Genomic DNA, 27,624 nt, shown 5'->3' on the forward strand with positions numbered 1-27,624 from the left:
AAGTGATAGCCAGTCTCCTTCCCACTTCTTGTTCTATACATATGTAGCAAAACATCAAGACTTAACAAATCCCTTCAGGCTACATGAGAGGATAAGTCTACTTTGGATAGGATATCAGCAAGATATTAACAACATCAAATTTCATTTTTATGCAGCATTTGAAAGTTTCTGAAGAAAAAAAAAAACCTGCTTTCAGACTAGAAGGTTTTATTAAAAGGTCCCCATCTTCAATATCAATTGTTTTTTTAACTCATCAATTTACACTTGTAACCATAGGAAGTTCATATATGTGGCATTTAAGTTTCAGAACATCTAAGAATCTGCTGCTTATACGACCTTCAAATTTTTAGGTACTTGGGAACTCCTTAATAAGCAACTACAGGAATGTATCTCATGAGTCTGTATGAATTAAGAAATAATTTGAGTAACCACAAAAACAACATTTACCATGCAAACAATTTTTAAATCCTGCATCTGCTGAAAATTCTATGTATTCTTAGGTCTAACATCACTTTAATCCATCATTTGTTTCCTGAAAAGAATCAGTGAAAATATAAGTTCCTTTTTTTTTTTTTTTTCCTTCTGCTTTTATGTGAAAAGAACATACGAGCCTGAGTTTAATCTTTTCTTCATTTATAATAGCTGCCTACCTACCCTCATTTCAGCCATTCAGCAATCCTGTTATGAAACAGCTGCTATTAGTGAAAAAAGTCCAAACTGGTAGCATTCACAGACCACTGGGAATACAGAGCATTTTAAGATGTTTCTACAACTCCCCACCAATACCCTCAGATTCATTTTATCAAGACTGTACTTTAAAGCCTCAAACCAGGATCATGCTTCTAAAGCCTCAATATCAGAAAGTCTGGCTTTTCTCTTGATTTTCCCATGGAGGACTTCCTGTTCCTCTAGATCAATACAACCTTCTTAAAACATTTTTTTCCACTCTTTTACTGCTGCTGAATCTGATTCAAAAGGGGCCCATCTGTTCCAGCTACATCATCAGGAGAGTTTTGCACTTTCACACAGCTGCTGAGGTTTCTACCCCCATGCAGAAGCTGGAATTGCTCCACCCACCCCCTTGGCACAGAAATGATGTAAAGTAAATGATAGATCCAAAAACTTATTGCATGATCATTTCTATACTGGCTGTTTCTCTAATGTAAACTCTCCTTTTCTCACATTTTGCAGGGCCCTAATTTGTTCCTTTAATAAAATGCACCATAAAACTTGAGAGTGCAACTTTCCAATGGAAAGGAAATAAAAATCCTGTTAAATAAACAAATCTTTTTATAAATTCTGTGAAGCACTTCAAAAAGCCCAGATAGGTGATTGTTTCTATTAAATTTTATCAACTGCTGGAGCAGTTTCTTCAGGAATTCTAACACTTCCTCAGAATTTGACTTAACCTTCACTACATTCTGCAGACTAAAAAGCAACTACCTGCAAGTACAACATGAACCAAATGGAAAATTGTTTTTAACAACATGAACCAAATGGAAAATTGTTTTTAACAGTACCCACATCACTGTTAACCTGTCACATCCTCTGAAACAGGATCCTCTCAGCCAACATGGATGCACCAGCTTGCACCACCTAAATTCAAGCAGTTTGTACTCTCCAAAATACCTGTGACCTTAAAGCACCTTGCAGGGCCTATGAGGGCTCCAGGAGAGCTGGAGAGAGCATTTGAACAAGGGCATGTGCTGACAGGAAAAGGGGGATGACTTTAAATGAAAGAGGGAAGATTTAGATTGGATATATAGAAGAAATTCTTCCTGTGAGCATGGTGAGGCCCTGGCACAGGTTACCCAGAGCAGCTGTGGCTGCCCCATGCCTGGAAGTGTTCAAGGCCAGGCTGGACATGGCTTTGGGCAATCTGGTCTGGTGGAAAAGGTCTCTGTCCCTGGCACAGCACTAGAACTAGATGGTCTATAAAGTCCATTCCAAATCAAGCCTTCTGTGATCCCTTTATTTTCTGGGCATAAAAACTCAAACTGTATCTGCATCTCTGCTTTGACAGAAAATATCTTCTAGATAGAGTTTAATAGTAAATTTCTTTTTAAATAAAATAAAGGTAGGAAGTTTTCTTTAGCTTCTTTTTTATAAATGAGCCTAAGTAAAGTAAGAACAATTTTAATTAAGTAAAAAAAATGCACAAAGGTTTTGGACTGCTTAAGATACAATAGAACTAAAAACTGAATTTTAAATGGCACAGCTCTCTACCTGCATCTGAATGCTATCCATGGCAATCAGCTGGACTTGCTAACGCTTCCTAAATTCAATTTCTGGACAGAAGCTGGCAAGCTGTTTCTAATGGTAGTTACTGTACTATGGAATGGGTTTTTTTTCTACCCATTCAGTTGATTTTGGGGCAAGATGTGTCTCATCTCTTCATGCAGCATTAAGGAGAAGCTTTTCTTTGCACACAGTACTTCTTTACAGTATCTGTGAAAGGTAAAAGTGAAGAATTTATTTTTATTGATAATATGAAATTTTCACACAGTCACAGAAATTAATTACAACTGAATAGTAGTTATCAGTTCCCTACCAAATGTAATGCATGCATTTTAGCTCATTTGATCTTGGAAAATCTCAGAAGTTCATAAGTTAATAATCAAGAAACAAATTATATTAACACATTTTAACAAAATAAAAATAAAGCTCAAGTGAGTATATCTTGGAATCATATTTTACCTATAACAATTCACATAACTTTATCAATGAAATTAATGAAAAATATTTAAAATTAAATTAGGGCAATTTGTTCAGTTGAGAATTGGACTGATTAAATGTCAGTATTTTGAATATTCTCATGTGAAAAAGTATTCTATAACCTCACAAATTAAACAAAAATAATAAGTCTTCATTGAGTTCAGGGTGTAAAAATAATTTATTAGCTTCTGGCCATAAAATAATTAGCTACTATTCTTGTGTTTTTTAAACAGCAGCAGACAAAAAAATGACAACTGAAAAGTGTTCAATAAAAATAAGACAAGTTTTGTAAATTTGTTCTTTAAAAATCAATGATGTAGCACTACAGAATTAAGGGTAGCAGAAAAAAAATAAACAAGAATGTGCAAAACAATCATTTTAATGCTACCACTTTAGTTAGCCAAGGAAGCACTGGTAAAGCAATATGAAAGTAAACATTTATTTCAAAACTATCAAGAATTAATTAAGATTTAAAGGCATCCCTTTGGGGGAGGAAGTGAAGTATGTCCTATGATAATAATTTAATATTCTATTGGTCTATGTTTGTAAAACATGAGGGAGTAGTGAACCAAAAGCCTGCAAGACAACAGGCCTTGACTCTACTGTTTCTGCTCAGTGATCCTCTGGAGGCAGAGCTTCATGTAGGAGTTTTTATTGCGGATTTCCATCACCGCATCTCGGACGAGTTCGATGAACATCTGAGGCCACAGCTTCTGCAACGACTCATTTTTCATATTGATGTCAGCTGCTTCTTTCCCTAAGCTCTCAACGTAGGTCTGGCAAAATGTTTTTCTTTCTTTGATTTCCTGCATGAGAGAAAAAATTACACAATGTATAAGAAAAAGGAAAATAAGGTTAAACAAGCGCAAATAAAAAAAAACCCTCTCAAAAATGGAATGAATTAAAGAACATAGCAATAAGCAGGAAGATGTTATTGTGTGCTTCCTCCCCTTGGTTTTAAGTTGCATGGCCCAGAGTCTACATCCAGCTTCTATGAGTGTGTCCACAGAACCTTAATGTATTCACAATATTCATACTATATTAAGCCAATATTTTATCTGCAATTAACTTTCAAGTAATTATATAAATATCTGTTAACAGCATTACAATTTGAGTTGCTTTTTGGCATAGCAGTGAAAACTTACAGAAATTATTAAACACTAAACTATTTTTCTTTCTCTCCCTTCCCAGAATTTCATCCTTAGAGTACAACAATTGAAAAGTATGTGTTTCTCTACCTGCCCTAACAAGAACATTGTCATAGAAAAACATGCCAGTACTCATCCTTCTCCACAGGCACTCTGGCAAGTGCAGGTTCCTAATACGTGTTGCATTAGATACTGAAGTAAGCTGAACCTTTAAAAATAATAAAAATATACTGTGCTTTGTGCAACTACTAGCTCTGCATTTTAGTAACTCAAACTATATTAATCCCTGCTTCTGCAAAGCTTCTATAAATTGCCTTAAGCTTTGAGCAGTAAGTTACATTGGAGCTGAATACCTAACTAGTTTAGATGGTGGCATTGTTAAAAATGTTGGATCATGCTTCAGGCCACCAAAACAAAGTTTTTAATGACTAATGAAGGTGAGAAAATGCTTTCCAGCAGTTTCAAAACCTCGAATTATTAATCAAAGACCCAAGACTGTAATCTTTAGTATCTTCAGTCATATTTCTGTTAGTTTACTGCTGCTGGGAAACTGGAATGGTGCCTTTTTGCCAGGATCTACTCTTGTGACACCCTGCAGTACCTGCTGCCACATGCACAATGCGACAGCAAAGGACAAGGTGGGAATTGCTGTACTGGGAAGAGAAAACAACACGTTTATTTCATGGACTGTACAAATACTAAGCTTATTTTTAATTATAATAAGGTGGTTCCATGGTAAAGGACATTAGGAATACTTCACTTTACCATAGAACTTATTCCATACAATTCAAAGATTTAAGAGCTACTATCACAGCTTTTGAGACTAAATGTTTTCTTAATTTAATCTCTCCACGCATGCAGTCACTGTCTCCTTTTTATGCTGTGGATCTGAGATAACAAACCACAATGGAATAACAGAATTCAGTGATTACTGAGCTTGATTTAATTTCTTGCACTAGAGGATTTATATATTTCCACTTAATCAAAAAGCAAACAATGGGACAAACGTGTAAAGCGGAGTGCCTACAGTGAACTCATTATGATTACTCAGAAAGGAGACTGTGGCTGAAAAAAATCATATTCTCCCTGGGAACAATTTCCCTCTGCAAAAGCAAAAGAGTTAGCAGATCAGAAACACAAACTAAAACAAGCGTGACTGATGCCCTTGTCTGAAACAAGCCAGCTTGCAGTTTTATTAATAATTAAGCCTAATACATTGCCTATATATTTTTCCTGTAGTTCATTTAAAAGTTAGGAAGCAGCCTGCACTATCTCACGTGTCATCTGAAGGTGCTCTTCACCAATTCATTTAGGGGAAATCTAATGTGAAAAATATGCATTTTTCTTCCTAAGAAATTGTGCTCACTCTATTGCTTGTAGGTGAAAATGCATTTCTGAGACTGTAGCACTGTTCAGGAATCACTTCACCAAAGACAGAAACAGAGCATTTTCCAGTATTCTGAGAAAAAGATCAGTTAGATAAAATGTTTGATCAGATATGTAAATATGTTAAGCAGTGATCTTAAAAACCACCATTCTCAATAGCACAACTGAAACTTGATGTACTGATAAATTCAGTGAGTAGTAGCCTAAGGTTATGTAACAGAAAATGTAAATACTTTGTAATGATATATTTTACCTCAAGCTTTTCCATATGAAAATCCTTTGTCATGTAATTCAACGTTGCTCGAGCTGTGCTTTCCCCTCCACTTCTTCTGTTATCACTGCTTTCCTCACTCCCTACTCCAGATTTCTTTCCCTTTCCCTCCAGCAGAAAATGGAATTGCTTCCTCCTGTGAAATTAGATTTACAGTCCTAATTACCAAAAACTTTTAAGTGCAGATGTTTCTAGCTATTGTGGGGGGTGGGAGTTCTCCTTTTGAACATACACTTTTGAGCTTTGAAGTATATTGCATCCTCAAGTTATTCAAAATACATATGACTCTAGATGTCCCTTCATTAATTTGCCTCTAAACAATTGACTTCGATATCTACCACACAGCATCTCCTAAATAGGAAGTCTTGCAGCTTTAACTTATAGTAAGAATTTGTCTATAGAAGACTAAAAACAGAGAAGTTTGGCACCCTTTTTTACAGTACAACTCTTAAATCAGTTAACTGTTAATTACCCACTGTAAAATACCCACTAAAAAATAGCCAGTTCTCATCATAAAGGTCCACAAGTCTTCAGCAATCCTAGTACAAATGAAGAATTAAACATACAGCTCATTTGTGTGCATGTTCCTTTTCATCTCCTCAGCATATTTCACACAAGTTCTGAGAAAAACTCTGGCTACATGGACCAGGAGATGTTAACACCTGTGCATTATGCAGAGAACCTATCTTCTAGAATATGATATTTGTGGAATTTTAATCCAAAAAAAATTTATCATAACAGCATACAAAAGAGTCAAAGAACATGTTTGGGACAAACTCCAGTTCTGTTCCCTGTATTTCACCTGGATTCTCCAAATAATGAAAGCATGCGATAGTGCGGCAGCTCCGAAGATGCCACGTATGCCAGAATGCCAAAGAGCCTTTCTGCCTTTACAATATCATCTTCAGTAACCTGTGAGAGAGTAAGAAGAGAAGAAAAAAGAAAAAATTACATGTCAAAATTAGCATATTCATATTTCATTACATATGCATATTGAGAATTAACTGAAATTTGTTATACAGAACACTGTACACAGATCTGTTGCAGGAACATCTTCAAAACATAAACTTGCTTTCACTGGCACTTTAAATACATTTTAAAATAAACCAAATTAAGTACTGGTGCTTGTTTTATTTCCTGTCCTTCTGGATATTTTAATGTATATACATGCTGTACTGCACCTTATGATAGCCTTTGTGAAATGAGGAATTTTATAAAGGTTTCTTACATTCATTTTCTGAAGGCCAGACATATAAATTCTGCTCCATACGGCATGCACTTACAAAAGGTCTACTGGAAAATTTCTGATTAAGTTATGCTGGAGAAACAGAAAGATTCTGGGCATGCACATGTGAAAAGATAACTTACAGACTCTCTTATTTTGGCAGATCATGGAAAAGGTTTTATAGAAGAGAGGGTTTAGAGGGAAAAAATTTTCTCTGCATTTTTCAGGTCCTGAAAGTAAGTGTTCACTCATTCTATTTCTCTAAATGTCTACCATACTGTTGTTTCAATATTAAGTTCCAGCTGTTGCTTCAAACTAACTTTTAATGGTTGAAAAATTTTCAGGATTCATTTCATACAAAATTGAAAAGTGTAAAGGAAGCATAAGAGATTCATTCTTTTGTGGTAGTGGTTATTATTTTTGGTGTGTCTTGGCTTGTAATCTCTGGAGACCACGGCCTGTGTTTCTCCTACCCTGATGGCCAGACTATGAACTGCCTTCAACTGCCAAAAGTTTGTTGGCACAGTTTCTGAACTCCTGGCTTTTTACTGAATGCAGAAGCAATCTTTATGATCACTGAATCCGATCTGGTAACACTGGACAATGAAACTTATACATTGACTTCTTAACTTCTGGACAAAATTTAATTTCCATTCATACTACAACATATTTTGGGAAAGCAACCCATTATTAAATACACTTCAATACTCACAATATTTACTAAGCACTTCCAGAAAAACTTTGTGTTCTGTGCTACTGAAATGTGTGAGTAAAATGGAATTTTGATTCACATTAACAGATTTTTATTGTATTCTTGTGTAATATTTAAAGACTATACAGTCTACACTTGCCTAAAGTATAGTGCAACAGCATAATGCAGTGGTAAATACAGTGAAAACACAGATCAGGAAATTAGAAACGTAAAGTCAATTCCATTTTTACAGTGGAATTGCTAATTTTCACTTAAAATTAACTAAGTCTTACTTAGTAGCTGAGGAGTACATGACCTTGCTGAACAGTGGGCAACAGAAGCAAGGTTTAAAACAAAGAGCACAGAAGGCAGCTAGGGAAACAAAGCCCAGCACAGGCAGAAATGTCTGCTGAAGAAATAAGTGGTTTTAATGTATTTATTTATGTTAAGAGAAGCATAAGGACCAGGTCAACAGAGACAGCAAGGCTGAATACAGTCTCCAGCTCACATAAGGCCATGTTCTCTATCTTAGTGCAGTGCATTCTTTGCTCCATTAATCACAAAAGGATTATAACGGTAGTATCACATAAATGTAAGGCTTTATGGCTGCTCCTTGCCAAGGGCACAGAACAGGCACCAACTGTGCCAGCAGGCCCTGCTCAGGGAAAGGGCTGCATCTGTCACAGTCTATTCTGTACCACTGGGTGGACAGCAGTCTGCAGGGCTTGGTAACTTCAAACCTTGACAATTTAGAATTAATCTGAGATTATTATCACCAGGAAAACTTCAAGTGGTATCTCAATAAACACAATTTGCTTCTTCACTTTAAATGTAACAACTGGACAAGGACACAGAATCATTGTTAGGGAGAGACCAACACTCAGCTTCTAACCGGAATGGCAGGGGAAAGTGGGGAAGAAAATAAAAGGTTTCTTAATGAGGTTTTTTACAGTTTAAAAGTGCTAGAGTGATGTATTATAGTTAGCTCATTCAGTTAGTACATATTGCTTTTACTTTGCAACTCAGCATACTTAAGAGCTGACAAGACAATAGTGTCCACAGACATTGCACACAAATGGTAATCAGAATAGCAGAATATGCACATTTCCCTTTCTGCTATCTGAAGCTGTTATTTAGGGCTGATCTAAGGTCTGAGAATCACTTCAGGGGTTGTGTTCTTTCCATTGAAACAGAATTCTCTACTACTCATGTTAATCCAATAGGTAATACACATCTGCAAAACTGGATATCATGACTTCTGCTGTAGGGTAATGAAAAACAGCAACCAGAGCTCATCTCTTTCTTCTCCTTAGCAAAGACACTTCTCAAATTATTAATGACACTAAAAGAAAAATTCTGTATGCAAATCTTCATGTAGTGTGGTCTGACTGAAAAAGTTTGTTGAGGATAAAAATGTTCTTGCCATACATATTGAAGATCTTATGTATGTCCTACATAAAATCATGCTGAGCTACATGTGCTCCATTTAAATTAATCCCCAAAAACTATTAAAAACAAAGTTTTCCCTTAGAGACTAAATTTGCTGATCTTGAGATTGTAACAAAAAAAGTCAATTTAAACAGTTGTGTTACTTTCTTCCTCTGAAGACCAAACATGCAAGATTTATCTTCGTTTGCTTTTCATTTTAATCATTAATGTCAATTTTGAAAATATGATGCAGTAAAAAAGAAACTATATTTTAAAAATCAAATTCAAAGAGCATTTTTTCAGCAATGTACTAAATTTGAAGTTATTCTATATTTTTCATGGGATTACTGATTATCACTATATTTCTTTCCTTTCCAAGATACTGTGCTGTGTTGCTATTTCCATCCATCCTTTCCTTGTTAGTTAATTCATTTAAGCTCTTTGCCCACTCTCACTCTTCTGAGCAACTAATACATGTTTTATACAACTAAAACCAAGTAAACTGCAACATCCAGCATTGGCTGGATCAGATAACAAGTATATCTAATCCAAAACATATGATGATGACCAAATTAAAATACCAGATCTAAATGCTAAAGCTGTGTATTATTTTTGCTCTAATTAACTTCCATAACATCTCTTAAACTTATTTAGCATTTAAAATTGAATGTGCATTCAAACATTGCGTTGCATTGTAACCATTTTCACCCCCTTTATGATCAAAGCCCAAGTATAAAATAGCTGTTTTATATGCTTGAATAAATTTACTTTCTATTGATGTAAAGGGGAATACATCAAAAAGTACAAAGAACAGCAATATTAGTGTCCTAACTTTATTTAAACATAAAATGCACATCCAATAAAAAACAAAACAAAACACCTAAAGATCTTGTACATAGCAAGTAGAAACAAAACAAACTATTTGCAGACTTTTCCTGTGACAAGCTTAAAGCAGAAAACAGGGTTCTACAGCATTTTGTAACATTGGCAATTGTGAATAATCACATACAGTAAACAACTAAGGAGTCTGTCAAACACACTTTTGTGTAAGAATTCAATGCTGGTGCTGTGATTTTTTCAAAAACAATAAAAAAGTGCTTCTCAAAATCAAGTAAAATTGTGCAGTTCTTTAAGAATAATTTCACGTAAATAATTAAAATTTGAATATTAATTTCATAAGAAATTACATGGTGAAGTCTACTATTCCCACTTAATACTGAGAAGACACTGATAGGGTTGTGCTTATTTCATTAGGAATTGCATCTCTTTTGAAAACAAAACTAATTTATCCTGTAAGACCAATTATAAGAGCAACACCATCCTACCTTCACTCCATTTATCTTCTGTAAATTAAAATGGTTCAGTCTGAACAGAACATAGTATTTCCACAAAGTGAAGCTGACAACTGGATTTCCCTGAGGATCAACTGTCAACTGTTCCAGGCGATGCATCTCAGCCAATGCATTGAACTGCTGCAGTGCCACAAGATTTGTCTCCTTAAACTTCAGGTGCTAAAAAAAGTCAAACCCCAATAAATTAAATAAGGAAAACAATAAAGAGTGAACACAGTGATTCCTATTCTGTGCCATTCCATTTTCAAACTGAAACAGTCATGTGTTTGATGGAGCAACTGAGCTCATTTCATTTGAGGTCTGTGTAGCAAAACACATTGATGTATTAACCAAGTGCTGTATTACATATACTGAAAAACAACAACACTGCAAGCCCCAAGCAATTTGCAAATTCTTTACTTAAAGCAGGAATATTTTCAGTGTTACATAAAGCAATGACACAGCTTAAAAAATGTCTATTTTAATTCTGCAAGTAAAGCACCTGCATTATCTACACATAAAGGTAAGTACAATAAGTGCTTTTAAAATATTCTGCTCTTTTTGGGCACAGGGTGCCAGCCTAATTCATAGCCTGCCCTACACAGATGTTCCTATGAGCATGGTGTATGCTACACAGTAGCATTATTGTGGGAAGAAGAAGGAGGAGAAAAATTTATGGTGAAGATAAAAATTTAGTTGTGATTCTGCTATCACCCACAAATTTCCCCCCAACCACAGTGAAACAATTGTTTCATTAAAACAGATAAATTTGTCTTAAGCTCCCCAAAAATTTATCAGTCTCAATTAAACCACTGAGTTTTGTTATACTCAAAATCCTGAGAAGCAGCAGGGAGTCCAGAGCCAGACAATCTGAGCTACAAGTTGCTTATGTTTGTTATCTCTATTTTAACATTTGCATCAAAATGACTGATTTCAATAACAAAGAAAAGCAAAAGAGAGACATACTGAAGAGACTTCTCATTCATGTTGCTTTATTTTTCATCAATAACTGAGGAATTTTATGAACTGTGCTGATTTAGTTAGCTATTCCTTCTAATCTTCACCTTTTTATCCTGTCAGTAATTTGTTCTTTGAACTCACACAAAGTCTTCATGATACCATGGATCCATAACAGCAGTACAGAACAACAATACTGTATTTACACACAAGTTTTGCAACTTAAAAATAATTAGGTAGGTCAAAGGAATTAAAAGAAATAAAAACCAGTCTGAAAGGAAATCCAAATTTAAATTATTGTTTTTTAAGTATCAAGGTTAGCATTATAACCTAAGGAAATATGCAATTTTTAACTGCATCTATTTACATGAAAGCACTTGGGGGGGTGGGGCTATGCCAAAGTAAGGTTCTATTAGACAATCTATATTCCATAGCTGTTCAGAGCTGAAACATGAGGCATGCTTACCACACAATTAGGAAATTTTGTCTTCAGTTTTGCTAACACTTGAACAATTTCATCAAATTCTATGAACATAAAGGAGACTGTGGCAATAATGCCAGCTGTTTGAACACTCCAGTTTCGATCCAGGCACTCCAGTGCCCCAGCACCATACAAGCCAAGAGTGTCTCCTTCTACTTCCACTAAATGAGACTCTAGAACAGACAAGCCTTGTACTGCACTGCTCAGGATTGTATCAAGAGATCTGTAGAGGAAATAAAAATACAGTGATATAAATGAGATGATGTTGAAATTATATCATCACCCTACTGAATAACAGTCCTTTCTTATATCAAAATTCAGCTGTCAAATACAACGGCATTTCTCAGCATTTATTCATTTTCAGTACCCCATCTGGTTCAAATACACTAAAGGCTGGAAAACCCTTCTTCCATCAAGTAACACTGTATTTGTTCTAGTTCTTCAGTAGAAAGGCTCTGGGTGTATTTAAGTTGGTAGTGGGGTTGAATTAAATAAACAGTCTATTAATATTTAAAAATCAACTTTAAAATTTTAGCTCAGAATGCAAATCTAGCATGTTTCATGCTGCTTTACATATCTAAACACAACTTCAAACAATGCATTTATTTAAGGAATGTCCAATTCACATTCTGTTTGCCATATGAAATGTAAAAGTGTACATAAACAATAACTCAAGCATTTCTTAGAAATAATGTGACCTTTCCAATTCACGAGAGCAATTTTAAAATTAAGAAATAAATTCCTGACTCCTTTTTTCCCTACTTCCAACATGATACACTCAGCTGGCTGGACCTAAAGTCTACAGAGAACCCAAGATAAGCACAAATTACAGGTTTAGAAAGTTATGTAATGATGGTCATTATTTTATTCATTACCACCTTCTTAGTTGTTTTAATGTATTTTGACTAGTAGCAATCATTTGACTGATGCTCTCTTTAACAATAATCAGAACTCTAAAACTTCACTCAACTGAAAATGTTGAGAGCCCACTGCTTCATATGTGAAGCTCTAATTACTTATCTATGCTGAATTTCACTTGCAGTTCTATTGCTTAGTAGTTCACCTTGAAATTGTACACTATGATAAAATACATCAAAATAGCATAAATGCTCAAGCAATTAGAATTTGCTCATTAACAGAACAGTCAAACTACCAGACTTACATTGTCTTGGTCATGGGGGAGGGATTACCAACACTGAATTAAATGGCAAAGAAACAAGGCAAGCAAGAAAGCTGTGGGTGAATGCATTCAGGGGAAAGTTTTGGAAGCACAAGAATAGAAAAGATGATGGCAATTTAAAAATGCTACAGAAAAAATGTTCAAAAGATGTAGCACTTGACTGAAGATAAGAACCTGCTTTAGTCATAAAAGACTGAAACTCAGATGCATTATACTTGTGAAAGACAAAGACTTCCTAAGCATCCCTGACATTTCCAGCATTGACCAGGGACAGCAGAAAGCTGTACTTGCTATTGAATTTGTGCAGACTATTTTTTCAGGCATTTGTCTGAGCTAACCAAGGTTGAAGTGCTACACTGGTTTTAGCCAATCCAAAGCATACACTATTCATTAAGTTCTGAAGTGGGTTCTGGCCACATGGCCACCTAAGATGCAGGTAAAAGAAAAAAAAAAAAAGCAAAAAAAAAAAGAAAAAGAAAAAAAAAAGCACTTTAGACCAAGACTAGTAAAAGTATCTTGAGAACAAAACTAATTCTAGTAAATGCTACCATTAAAATAGCATGGGTGTGAAAGCAGTCCAATAAAGGATGCTGCAGTTCAAACTAAGAGCCAGAATACAACTCTGAAACCTCTTGATACACAAAGAGATTACAAAACTTCATAGTGCTCGTACATCATTTCGTTCATTTAAACTAAAGGCAGCAATCTAAGCTGTTAAGGAAATGAACAGCCTCAAGAAGGCTCAGGAATTCACATTGAACATTTCTTGTAAACATGAAGTTGTCCTTTACTTAGCAAAATCACATAATATTTTAGTTTGCACTTCTTTAGGCAATGAGCTGCTGTTCTATTTCTTTTCAAACACGTTACTTATTACTAATGGTCAAAAGCAAAGTGAACCATCTTTTCAGGGTTGATTTGCATATATAGTACTTTTGATAATGAAATACAGCAAGATCTCAGAGGTGAGAAGTAGTAACCAGAAACTTAAGACATGAACAGCTAAAAGTATCACCCAATAAAATACCTGCTTTCTTCAGGAAATACATATGCAGCACTGCCATTGATCTGGCAGGGCTCATTTTCTTTATCTTTGTTTAAAGAAGCCTCAAGAGCAATTCGGTTCTGCTGGATCTCCCATTGCCGAGCAATGTTACCAATTGTTAACCTCTTCTTTTCCTGAAACAAGGTACACAGTCATCATAAGGCATGACAGGACAGGATCAACATGTTTGTTCTGAAATATGCTGCCTAAGCAAAACATTCTAAATGTTTCAAATTGAAAAAACTGCACTAGTGGTTGGTGGCTATGCATCAAAATCAATGCATTCTAGCTCTATTTTAGATAAGGCCCAGCAAATAATTTCATAAAATTTGTAATAGAGAAACAAGAAAAGTAACACCATAAATCCACAACTTATGAAAGCATGACATTAAGCTACTTAGGACATGGAAACTGCTAGTTCTGCAAGTTTCTCCATTTTAAAGAGCTCAAAACTCCAGTTCATGTTCCGTTTGCCCAGGGAGTTTTGATGCTCTTTGGTTAGAGAGCACAAGCTGCTCAACACTTACAGACTTCCACAATGACTGAGCTCCATGTCACAAAAAAGGGGGGAAAGTTGGAATCAGTGTTTTTTATCAGAACAATCTTTAGAAAATTTTGTTTGTTCTGGAAGGTGAGGGTCTCAACCTCAATTAGTGTACAGCTCTAGTGCTTTGTTAGCCCTCAGATGTGGGCTGCTGGATTCCTACAGAACTTCAAAAACTTCCATGAATTCCTTTTACAAAAAGCAAATTTTACTGCTAGCAGAATTTTCACACTTGTAACTTACTCTTATTCCAGTAAATATTAAGTTCAACCAGTGCTGGAAAGGAATAACATTCTCTATACATTTCAAAGTACATCTCAAACTTTCCCAGAAGAGTGGGTTGGAAGCAATAAAAGAGAAGTCTGGAAAAAGAGATGAAGGAATTCTGCTGTTTGGGCAGACAAGTATCAGCAAGGGAAGAAGAAGAGATGACGCTGCTGAAATAAACATTTTCAATGCAATGCATGTAGGAAAACAGCAATTGTTTGCTACTGAACTGCAGCAAAAAAAAAAAAAAAAAAAAAAAAAAGGAATATAAATTATTGCTGTCAACTGGTTTACAGTAACCTTAGAACAGCCACAGACTATACCTTAAGCAAGGTCTGTCTATGACTTTCACGCTTCCTTTCCTCCTCTTTCCTTGCTGCAATAGATGCCATACGTCTTTCTTCTTCCTGGATTAAAAAAAACAAAAAACAAATGCTTGAAGCATAATCCAGGATTAATTTTCATCATTATAAACTGTTTCCATGGCATTGCTTTTCTCAATCAGCAACAGCACTTGAGAAGAACAGAACATTTTCAAAGTTAGCTATTTCATGACCATTATGTCTCATCAGTATTATTGCCTAATCTTGAAGTCTCAAGAAGAAAGTCATTGATTTCTAAACAATGAAAGTGAAGCTGTTTCATTTTCCTGGTACAGCAATTTGATACTGCAATACACCCATATTAGGATGGATGCCCCTTGTTTACAGAAGTCTAAACATTCTCACAGCACAATATTTTTAGAACATATATTTTCAAAGTAACAAAAGAAATGTTCACTATGAAGCAAAAAGTGTAGAGTCCTTCCAACACAAATATTTGGGAAGCATACTTTAACTTATTTTGATTTACTTCACATGCCATTTGGGCATTTCTATTGAAGTGTCTTCCCAGAACATAGGAAAAGTGTTTTCATTTCCTCAAAATAGAAAGCTCATGTCCAAACCTTTTCATTTTCTGGAAAAGTTATATGTTCACAAAATTAACAAACAAAAATGAACAGAATGCACCATCAACCAGTAAGACATACTGACATGTCAAAACTTCTACATAAATAAAACATGGTATGTTTAGAGCATTGTAAGAAGCCCTAAGCACATGGGTGAGTGCTTACTGGAAGATAAAACAAAACAGGAACTTCACACTTAGCATGGCCACTACATTTTTAAGAAAACAATTTCCAAAGCATTAGAAGTTCAGTGCATGTAGCAGATTTTCTCTGATTTGTGTACAGACCCCTGGAAACCCACTGACACACCATGGATTCTGGCATCAGTCTGAGAAGGGGTTAAAAACCAGATTTTTAAACTGTTCCCCCATGACTTTATCCTAATATCATACATTAAACAAGGAGCACCTCAATGCACAGTAAGACATGAGGCTTAGGACAGAGTAAGCTTCTCTAACACAATTGTATGCAAGAATTTCCTTGGATTGCTAACTGGAAGCCCCTAATTTTTCTTTCTTTATTTTTTCTCAAAGCAACTTGTCTCTCACTGGTGAAATTCTGTTGGCAGGTTCCCTCTGCTACTGGGCTTTAAAGATATTCCTAAACAGGGTATTTCCAAGGGGCTACTGTCATGGAATTACAGCACAATCCAGGTTAGAAGGACTTCTGTAGGTCACTAGCACACATTAAAGCAGACCACTAGTAACAAAATAAACAAAATAAAAGCACATATGGATACAGAAGCCCTTCTAGATGCCACTGCAACAAAATAACACACAATGAAATCCAACACATGAATCCAAGGGTTTGGGGCAGGCTGTGAAAATCATGAAATAAACCCCATGCAGGTAATATACCACAAATATGAATGCATCATTAATAACGCAAAATAAAAATGTACTGTTCCTCAAAATATGACTCAGAATTTTAAGAACTGCAAACATTATTCTCATTGTAGTTGTTTACCCCAATTATGTATTACATTATTCTCTTAGTGTTTTGTGCAAAAAACCACAAGTCATAAAATAAAAAAGTCAACACTAGCAAACTACATTAGTGATATCTTTCTGTAGAGAGGACATTAAATTTGTTTCAGGGAATTTTTATTTTTTAATTAAATAGCTTCATTTGACTGTGTATCTATGCTTTTAAACTAGCATAAACTAGTATTTTCCTAAAGAAACAAGCTTTTTAGAATTTCTTATCTTCATCTTCTCTAATGACTTTTCAACACATTGAACATATCAAATAACAAAGTATGTTTAGAAGTCTTAAATTAAGAGACTCTTTTCGTTCCCTGGGAGTTTGATTATATTAAATTGCTATGTAGAAAGAAGAGAAATGTAAGCTAGTTTTACCACCAAGGAAGAGGAAGCAGAAACTATCCATTCTATTTGGCAGAAAACATCTGGCCATTCATCAGAGACTCAGTTTCAAACGAACTGAGCTGGTGTTGGGTTTCACATTGGGAGAGGTGAGAACTAGGCAACAAAACTGCATTAATAGAAAACTAGCCTTCATTAATTTTATTTGTTAAAAAGCAACTTGCTGTAGTTTTTTCTCAAGCTTTAAGGCAATCATCCATAAAGTTCCCTAAATCAGTTTTCTCTCAGCTTCTACAAATCTCTTCTTATTCCATGTTCCTTCTCCAAGCTTTCCCTTAATCCAGGTGTATTTTATGACAGAGCCATCCATGCAGGAGGCTCCACTGCCCCAATGTCAGCTGTACCTTCCCTACCAAGATCAAATCAACCAATGCATACATTCATACACAAAGAGTATTAACTGAATAAAATTTCTTTTCTGGATCAAGAGTTTATCCTAAATATAGACATTAAAAAAAAAAAAAAAAAAACCAAAACACGAACCCTTTTCTAAAAGAAATTAGCTCAGCCAAAAAAAAAAAAAAAACCATCCTTAGCTTTACTCAGTACTCAGAAAGGCAGAGTGATAGAGAAAATCTCATCTATATATACATTTCTTGATTAATCTTACACAACACATGCAAGCAAGCTTAGGAAACAAGAATTCACAGAAACCCTCCAGAGCACCAAACAAGTCAGGAAACACAGACCCACACAATCCTGCCACGATTCATTTTTACTGTCACCGCCTCTCTTTAGGGCAGGATTGGCCCCAGTTCCCGCCGCGCTCCGTGAGGGCTCTGCCGAGCGCAGGGCGCCCCCTGCCGGCCGCTGCTGCCCGGAGCCGCCCCGCCCCGCTGCCCTCGGACAGCCTCCCTTCCAATGACACCTCTTAGGTCATACTGCAATATCGTATTTCCCAGTGGAAGAAAAAAAAAACAAACAAAATAGGGGTCCCTCCCTAAAAAAAAAAATCACCCTCAGAACGCCTTATGGTAGTGATGGAATACAGTAATGAATTATATTCTGGATAAAGCAGTAGAACTTACTCCCTGAACAGCAATGAAATGTCTAAGCAAATAATCAAAACCAAACACAGCTCTCTTACTTTAAGTTTCTAAACATATAAAACCTCAATGAAAAATGCAAAGCTTTGCTTCTAAAAAGACACAGCTTGTCTTTCAATCTGGCAACATTTAAAAGAATTGCTTTATATATCATATTTACATACGCATACAGGAATACATACACACTTAACAAATTCTCTTGAGGAAGTCTATCTGAAGTGATGGATAGCAAATGTTCCTCGTTATATAACTCCTTAATAAGGAATATGTATACATTTCAATAATTTAAAATATTTTTTTTCATATTTGCAGACAATACCTGATTACTATTACAAAAGACAGGAAGAAAAGAAATGACTCCAGTCAAACTGCAAGCACCACTGGGCAGGCCTGCTTTTGAAAAAGTTCAAACTACAAAACAGGGTGAAAAAGCTTCAGTGCCCAGAAAAACAACCACTGTGCTAAGTTAACCAAGGTAAATAATCACAAATACAAACGGAGCCTGCTCTGGCTGTAAGGCTCTGCACAAGCCCATTCCATGATTTATTCATCCAGCCCCATCACCCTGCAGCTAAGGTGAGGGAAAGGTGAGTTCCTGACAGGAACACAACAGGAGTCCATCCAGCCATGGTAATCCAACCTCCAGCCCAGACTTTAAGCCTTTAGAGTGAGCTACCAAAAGTCAAGAAAGCAAAAGATTTCCATGGAGCTGATGTTTTAGTTACACAACACCAAGAGGTTGGGTTTTCAGCTGGAAATCATCTTGTGTGGACAATGAAAAAGTGAAGAAGGTTACTGGTGTTTAATCTCCACTGATTTCACCACAAATGGGTCTATGCTACAGTGGTTCAAGAGCTTGAGTCTTACATTCAAAAATGGCTTAGAAATGAGGTAGCCTAAGAAAACATCAGCTTCCACACAGGTCAGGGTTTAAGAGTTGTCATAATGCAATGCAATCTCTTGCCTAAGGGCAAATCTACCCCAACTTCAAAGGTATTAGAACAATTACAATGCACAATTGTTTTATTCCAAGTACAGTGTCTTTGGCTTTCATGGCAGCTCTGTGTTTCTGAATAGTGCCCTAAAGCAGAGACAGTTGACATTAAATTTCTCCTTTCTCCAGGGAAACCTATGGAAAAAGCCTGGCACCAAAGAGCATGTATCTTCTTGAAACCAAACATGAATGAAGCTTCCAAGTCTCATGCAAACTTCTGGAAATATCCTTCAGTAAAAGAAAAGTTAAAATCAGAACTAATGATTGGGTAAAACTCAGTTCTTGAGAAGAAAATCTTCTGAACAAGTTACTGAAGAATTTCTAGTCATAAAAAAACCCCCAACAATCATCCAACTCTCAGTTTGTTACAAGACAAAGCAATGCTCAAGTTCAAAATGGCCTAAATGTCCTTCAGGCTGATGAAGAAAAGATTCTATGATTGTTATTAGAGTTTAGTTTAGTTTTTTACACTAATCAAGAATGAAGATCATATACTCAACCCTGCAAGTCCATTCCCCCACCAGGTTAGATCTACCCTTACAATGATGGCACCAGCATGGTGCAGTGCTAGGCAGAGTAGCTGGATTTGGGACTGCCAGCTCTTTCATTTCACCACAAATCCCATGACACTTGTTATTTTTCTTTAAATCCCAGTTTCTAAAGTTATATGATTATCTGGGTAACAGTTTTTATTGGAGACAACACGTAGCAGCCTCTACATGGAGAAAACTGCTAAAAGGCTCAAAAACCAGAAGGCAAATAAAGAGTGTAAAACACATTCTTTTTACAAGTAGGTTTATGAGCAGCACAACTGGTGAAGCCTGGTTCTCTATGGCTTTTTTTCTTTGTGGTAGATTCTCTGATGTTTAATAAGGTGCAAACCTAGATAAAGTTCTTCCTATGCCTGTGCATTTCTGGCAAATTTTCTCCCATACAGATCTCACAGAGTCTAAAAAGAAATTTGAGCTCTTTCTACAGTTTTTCCCAACACTGATACTTCTACCAGGATCCATTCCCTCTTGATAAGGGTAAAAGTGGGGAGATGGAGACATATTTTCTTTATGCAACTCAAGTTTCTGAAATAATATCAAAACAACAAGTTTTTAAAAGCAAAGTAATTAGCAATTATTAAATCAGTATAAAGTCATAAAACATAAAAGCTCCTGAAGCTTAGAATATTGTGACCAAACAAGTATTTAGCATTTTCAATTATGGGAGCAAAACTATCACGTTCCAAAGCACCTTCTTTTTAAAAATTAAGTTTTTCCACATACATGTTATGTGTTTCAGCCTACCTGGCTCTGTGAAAAAGCATCAACTACAATTTACAATGTAGTATAGCCTTTGTACAAAGCAAATGAGCATTTAAAAAAAAGGTGTATATATCAGCACCTGGTCCAAATAGTTACCACCTAACACTGTTTCTTGCTGCTGGACAGATTCCTCTGGTAAGAAATCATGCTTACACATCACTTTTGAGTAGACACAGAAGAATTAGCAAGACTATTCCTATGTTAGAAGACAAAATAGGCAGCATTATGGTAAGACCCTGGAGATTGTCCTTCATCCTCTGGAGTGGATTTTCAAGAAGCCTGTAGGAGACTGAGTTGTGTGCAAGTCCTCTCTCCCTTATGAAGGTTACTTGAACTTGAGCAGCAGAAACAGAAATTCAGGCAGAGTAGGTTAGGAAGTGAGAGATACAGACAGACACACAAACTGTGTGATCACCAGATCTCCCTAGGGAGGCTGATTAAAGAAACCAATTAAATTCTTAAATAAAAGGTACCAATTACAGCAGTTTTAGGGCAAACAGACCACTCCTTTGGAAGAAAGGTGCTGTTCCTTCTCAGCTATACAACAAATCAGCAAAGACTGTTAGGAAAAATCTAACTAAAAACCTTTGCAGGCTCTCTCATGTCACATGGCAGCTGAACACACAGCATTTGCTGCTGAAGAGTTGTAACACTTCAAAATAAACATGTTAAATGAAGCAAAAATGCAAACTCTTACTTTACACTGAACTAAAAAAAAGGGTTAAAGTTTTAAATATTGTAATGTCTATTCACCATTCAGTTCCATACTAAATTAAGAAAAAAGTTTGTATTTTTAATATATACATATACACAGAAACCCTTGCATTTTACTTCTGATTTTAAGTATCTATTACATTTGATGAAAACAGAAATTTCTTACTGTGATTCTCTTCATATCTAGCTGTCGGAGCTGCATCATATGATGGAGAACAGTGTGTTTGTACCATGTCTCCTGAGCTATTGGATTGCCATCAAGGGTGATATCTGACAAGGATGAGGAATCAGCAAGGCACAGAATATCCTCAAAACTGTAACCAAAAGAGTTTAAAGTTTTAATGTCATGGAATAGGAATAATTTTGAGATGGAAGATTTCATTTCTTAAGGACAGAACATAAATATTTAACTGTACTGGAACACTACAACCATAAATACAAATATTCTGAAATATCAGCAGCTGCTGGTGGTAAACTTTTTAGTCCCTTCACATGTAGGAAAAAAGAGATGTAGAATAAGGAGAACTATGGGACTATTTAAATCAAATCCCCTGCTAAAATATGAGACATATAAATTCATATTCAGAAATATAATAGGTGTACTTGCCATCAAAGGCAGCATGAAAAACCTGGACAGTACAAGGAAAGAAAGCCAACCACAAATATCACAGAATGATCCTAGGTGTTTGCATCATCACTAATATTGAAAGTAAAACAACTACAAAAGCATCATAATCTTCAAAACAGATTAGTCCATTACTTTGAGTTCTATCTACAAACTCTAACCTGCTGGCTCCTTACACACCAGATTTGGTTACCTGCCAAAAAATAACTGACCTGTGTAAAATGCATTTAGAGATGTATAACCTCTGTAGTGTTCCTTTCACTGAAAATTAAATGTGAAAAAAGCAGCTCAGATACTTATTATTTTTAAACAACAAAGAACTATTTGACTTGATTTTAACAAAAAAAAAAAAAAAAAAAAACAAAAAAACACCTGAACAGTTATGGAAATAAATAAAACTCCCTAATGTGTTTGTGAAGTATGTGTGACATTGCACCCATCCTTATGTCCTCTGGCCACCAAAAGTCAAGTCACCCTTAATCAAGTCAAACCTTAAGTATGCCTGAACTTAGTGATGAGAAATTGTACACAGCACAGATGTTCATTCCAAAGACTGTCATTGATTAAAGTTGCAATAGTGTTTCTATACAAGTAGCTCCTGCACTGTACAATCAAAGGGCACAGCAGAAAAGTGACATTAAAGAGGGAGATATTACTGCTTTTGTGCTTAGTGCATGAAAACAACCTAAAAACCAACAGAAAATGAACTATGGGTAGATTGCAACAAAGACAGTGAAAGTTCTTAGGATATCTGAAGAATTGGCATTTTGTACATGCAGTTAAAGCTTGATTACTATTTTCTGCTTCTTTTTATGATCCTGTTTCATTCCAGAAAACACTTATTTGTGCATTTTTGGAAGGTCAGGCTGACACATTACTTAAAATACATACTCAATGTGTCCTAAAGAGAAAATATCATCTTCCCAAATGACACAGAAGTTAGTAAGGCAAACTCAAACATGTTAGAACAGAAAACCCCAGAGTATGAATTTCCATTGAGCTAGAACATATGTTGCTTGAAAAATATGAAAATCTTTGGTCTTCAAAATTATTTTTAAGTGCAAGTATATTTAAAAGCATTAAATAGATTTATTCCAAGTACTTACCACTAAACATTTAATCAAACACTACTTCTTTCATTACATATGATTTACAGATTTTTAATAAAAACAATTTCTTCAGGAAATGACAGAAAAGTTGAAAGCTTGCTAGTGTGTTTTCAAGACCTTCCACTTACACATACTGCTGTGCTTTGAAATTCTCACTGCATCAGCATGCCAGAACATTCATTCTGGACCTAAAAACAGATGTGCTTGCTTTATCCTGCTTTTAGCTGCCCTATTAGCAGCTTAATTTCAGATATAAACAGTAGTGCAAAAAACTGTTTTCACATCTTTGTATAAGCATACAAAAAAAACCCAGAGCTTTAGAAATCCCATGTAGAAAAGTTAATATACTGTACTTGTCACACTGGTACCCCAACCCTAAACTAAGTAAAGCTTTAATGTGCTACATTCCCAAACTGATTGCACAGTTTACAACCAAGCTCCTGTTGGCTTCCCAGCATGCAGAGTGCTGGGACAGACCCCATGGTGATCACTTGACAGCAATCAGAGGCCAAGTCTCAGGGCTCTCTTTCTGCAGCCTCTGCTCACCACAGAGGAGCCTTTAACCTGCTCAGGAAATACACAGCAGCTGTGTCAGTCTGCCTCAGTCAATCCTCTCAAGTCTGATTCTCTTTCCAAAAAGACATTCTCCTGCAGGAGACAACCACCTCTCATTCCTGTTCTTCTTCTTACATAAATTATCTTGGCTAAAATTGTCATTTCAGAAACACAGAAATAAGTCACAAATTTAGGCTAAACTATCAAAAAGTGTTTTCTGTAGGTCTTTTCAGAATAGATCAGTTTTCCATCTTGTGTGCATGGCTCCAAGTCCTGCACCCACTTCTCCCCTCTGCTAAACCCACTTCTGCCTCACATCAGAATGCAGCAATTACTTAAGAGCAAGGCACTCTGGAGCTCAACCTGGACCAGTGATGCACATTCACAGGACACAGGAATATTTATCTTCTGCTTTAATCTGCCTTTTTGGGAGACAATCGTTCCTTCACTATGCATTTGCATCCATTTTTAAAAGCATGTTGCAAAAGGGGAAAAGCTCTGGAATAGAGAAGGAAGGCAACATACTATAGTCTGGAAGAACACCCAAGAGAGAACTGTTCAAAAATACTCCAAGAAGAAAACCTGTGTTTTTCCATGTTTCTAACTATTAAACTACCTATGAAAACAGATGTAACTACCATCAACCTTTCATTCCTCTTCACCTGCTTTTGTTCAAGCATTTAACAATGCATTTATAAATTTTCATCTTGCTGAGTAAAAAGGTACTTTCTTGCTTTTATTAGGCTAAGAACATTGCTTCTCTCAAGTTTTCAATTCAGCAACCAAATGAAGAACAAGAATTACATGAGTTTATATCCAACTTATTCCATATGCCTAGACTAAATGAAAAACCCAACACAGTGCTGACCTGGACAGCAGTGTAACACTGAAAATATGTATTTTGTTTCCAAGACTAAAAACTAGTCTTCCCTGGTTTCACATGTTCAAGTATGAGCAAGAACTTTCTTTCTGAATCTCTGTGGCAAATCTTTCCTGCAAATGTTATTGCAATCTCTTCCCTGTGCCACATGACAAATTAAAAATGGGATTTCTCCCATTTCTTTATAACCAGTTCTATATAGAGATATTGCCTTCAGCCATCAGGAATAAATGCCTTCAGTGTGCAACTGCTAAGATTTTTTTGGGCTGAAGCCAGAAATAGGACTTCCTTTGTTTCCTATCAGCATCAAGTTCAGTTTTAGCTTACATTACCTTGCCAATATATTCTTTTCTACTAAAAGTTCTGCAGAGAAGCAGCAGCATTCTGAGCCCTTCTCTGAAGTATGAGGTAAAAAGAACATAGTGATTAAACCCATGGTAGATCCTCATGCCCAAAATAGTGACAATTTTTAATGGAATTCCTGAGTCTTCTCCTGAAATATTAATTCAATATGTCAGGATGTGTCAATTTAAGACTCAAGGATTTTCACTGACACAAAAATAGAAACAAGAAAATCTTTCCATGGAAGCATTGCCTCAAAAAGGCTATTTAAAAAAATGAACATTAATAAAATATTGCAATGAAATAGCAACAAATATATTCAAGTTCTTGACATTTTGTCATTTTTTTTCATTTACAGGAGGTTTTTTATGCACCTACAGATAAATTAATTAGAGCATTTGTGCACCAATTTGCTTGTCAAACAAAATTCAATTGTATAGACAGAGCTGCTTTTAGGAAAAATATTTTTTTCAAATTACCCTATGGCCTAGAGTAAATGGGGTAAGTGACTGAAAATCATACAAAACTGTTTAAAAGGGTGGAGGAATGGTAGAATAGCAGTTCACTGGTGATATGGTTGCATACAGCTCCTCAGTCAGTTAAAGAATATCAAGCCAAGCATCAGAAACTGATGATCAGGAATATACTTGCAATATTTAATCACTTCCATGGTAGAAAACCTATCCCTTGCATAACTCTAAATAAGGAATTACAGGGAGTTTAGCCTTCAGAACTGCTATACCTAATAAGAATTAAAAGATATGCCTATGTGCAATTTATAGAAGAGCAATAGCTTTTGTTTAACATTAAGTTTTTTTATACCTATTTCAACTGCAGATTTAAACTAAATTATATATTTCCATATATGTTCCAGATAAGTATTTGTAGCTTACATGAAACCTAAGACTAGATGTAGCAATAGACCAACTAAAGCCCCCATGAATAAAGGACAAAAATTTTCATATAGTACCAAGAAGCAATCTAGTGATCACAAGCTTTGAGAAATATATCAAAACCTCACAGAAAATTCCAAACATTTTTCCTTCTTTGAACACTGCAAAAATAACATGAATTTGCATAAAACAATATGAGAAAGCAGCCAGAAAGCTACACAAAATACACCAAGTCCATAAAAAGACACAGCAATTTCCCTGACTGCAGTGATGCTCCCTGACAGCGAGGGAGCCAAGCTGCTGCAGTCCCCTCCTTGCTCCTGCCAACCTGAGACTTTTTTTAGAAAGCCAGAAACAAAGGCAAGTCTCAATTCTGGAAATGATCCAAAAGAAGCAAAATGCTAACCCTCTCTGTTCACTATGTCAATTAAAAACATAAAATAAGAAGACCAGCAAATTAACTAAGGGAAGAGCACAAGAAAGACTCCTGCAGTTCATCTCTGAATTCTTTTTAAATGTTTAACAGCCAAGAGTATTTAAGATGTACTGCATTTGTACTTTAAGACCCTAAGGAGCACAGACAAGTAGGTTGGAGCTGTCTGCAAAAAAACATAATGCAGGTCAATATAAAATGTTTGAGTAGCTACTACAATAAAAGCTCCTACTAAGTACATTTTACAAAGAAAGCAGCTACCACAAGAACAGCATGGCATTTCCAGTAATTAGAACATGAAGCATCTTCCCCTATCCCACATTTAATTATTTGATTCTAAACAAAGAAAGCTGCTGGTGATCAAGGGATTAAAAAAAGGACATACCAAACTGAAGATAATGCAGGCACTTGGCTTTTTTTTCAAATACTGGCACGAGTATAAAGGCAGACTTCAAAAATGCATTAATATGAAAAGGCACAGAGGACAAACATTTCTATTTATAACAAAATGCTCTTAGTCACTTGAAACTATAGAAGCCCAGCTTTGTGAGTTGAGCAATTTTGCTTCTGCCATCTGGTCTGAAAGGGAACCAGGAATATACCTCTCAGACTTTTTTAATACACGGACAAGTAAAATACAAGCATGAAATAATTTACCCATAGCAAGCAGAATCTGACTCAGCAGTTTGCATAACTCCAGAAACACAGTGATGGAATGTTAAATATAACTTGCACCTTGCATAATGCTGCTTTAACAAACAACTAGCTTAACAGCAAAACAATGTACTTACAAATCCACTTTTAATTTTGACCACTATAAACAGTATGATAATCAATTAAAAATATGTTTCTTAGTAGAATACTCACTGCACAACTACATTTAAATGCAAAGGGTTTCAAGAATTTTTACACTTAAAGTAGAAAATACACAATGGTTTGATTGTACTTTTATCTGATATATTAGGGAAGGAAAAAAGGATCTGTACTCACAGTGTTTGAATTCAAATTTTCATGAAATACAGCTCCAGTAGGATACTTCAAATTACTGATGGCAAACAAACTACTATTCCCCTTACCTAGATATATTGTTGAAGCTGAGGAAGAGACGCTGGAGACAGGGCAAAGTATCCACATCTTTCTAGAAAGAAAACAAACATAAATTCAGCAGCTGCAAGTGGCTTTTGAGCCTCTTTACTTGGCCTGATGCAATGCCTTCATCTCTGAGTGCTGTAACCTTGCTGCAACACTGATTTCCATCTCTCCCTAATGCAGACTGCAAGGGAGTGTTCCAGCTCAGACCCCGCTCTGCAGAACGCGCTGCATCACTCGCACAGCAAATGGTGCTAAGGAAAAGGAGGCTGCTGCTGCTGCTCCCTGAACAGGCTTTTGGGAAATAAGCCAAGGTGCTGTCTCAGCATTTAAGCTGCAGGATAAACATGCTTTAAGAAAGAAAAAAAAAAAAAAAAAGCTTGCTGAAATAAGGTTTCTGAAGTGCAATACAGCAGTGCAATTAGCAGTGCCAAATAGCAGTGACTTTCCAGTCAGAGAATGATCTGAAGGACTCTGTCTGACACCTTTACAACCAACATTTAAAAGAAAGTATGAGCTTACAAAGAAACTCTAAATTTAATATTGCCACTAAATGCCTTTGCAGGAAGCCTCTAAACAGTATATAGCTCAAATACTAGTAAGATGAAACACAGCAAGTATAATCAAA

The 27,624-nt window shown here is 35.8% G+C and overlaps 1 protein-coding gene across 4 annotated transcripts in view; it reads right to left on the reverse strand.

Annotated features, from left to right (window-relative positions):
• Positions 1–2,447: 2,447 nt before the first annotated feature.
• LRRC49 (leucine rich repeat containing 49) overlaps positions 2,448–27,624 on the reverse strand; it is a 44,265-nt gene continuing 19,088 nt past the window's right edge. For all 4 annotated transcript variants that reach the window (XM_079318478.1, XM_079318477.1, XM_079318476.1 and 1 more), the window contains 9 exons: positions 26,984–27,045; positions 21,237–21,384; positions 14,993–15,076; positions 13,841–13,992; positions 11,619–11,856; positions 10,190–10,375; positions 6,323–6,432; positions 5,503–5,656; positions 2,448–3,521 (listed from right to left, as the gene is read on the reverse strand). In XM_079318478.1, the coding sequence (XP_079174604.1) occupies positions 3,315–3,521; positions 5,503–5,656; positions 6,323–6,432; positions 10,190–10,375; positions 11,619–11,856; positions 13,841–13,992; positions 14,993–15,076; positions 21,237–21,384; positions 26,984–27,045 (1,341 nt within the window). In that variant the 3' untranslated portion in view covers positions 2,448–3,314. The remainder of the gene's footprint in view (positions 3,522–5,502; positions 5,657–6,322; positions 6,433–10,189; positions 10,376–11,618; positions 11,857–13,840; positions 13,993–14,992; positions 15,077–21,236; positions 21,385–26,983; positions 27,046–27,624) is intronic.

Source organism: Erithacus rubecula (genome assembly GCF_903797595.1).
Source record: "Erithacus rubecula genome assembly, chromosome: 14".
In the NCBI taxonomy this organism is placed as follows: Eukaryota; Metazoa; Chordata; class Aves; order Passeriformes; family Muscicapidae; genus Erithacus; species Erithacus rubecula.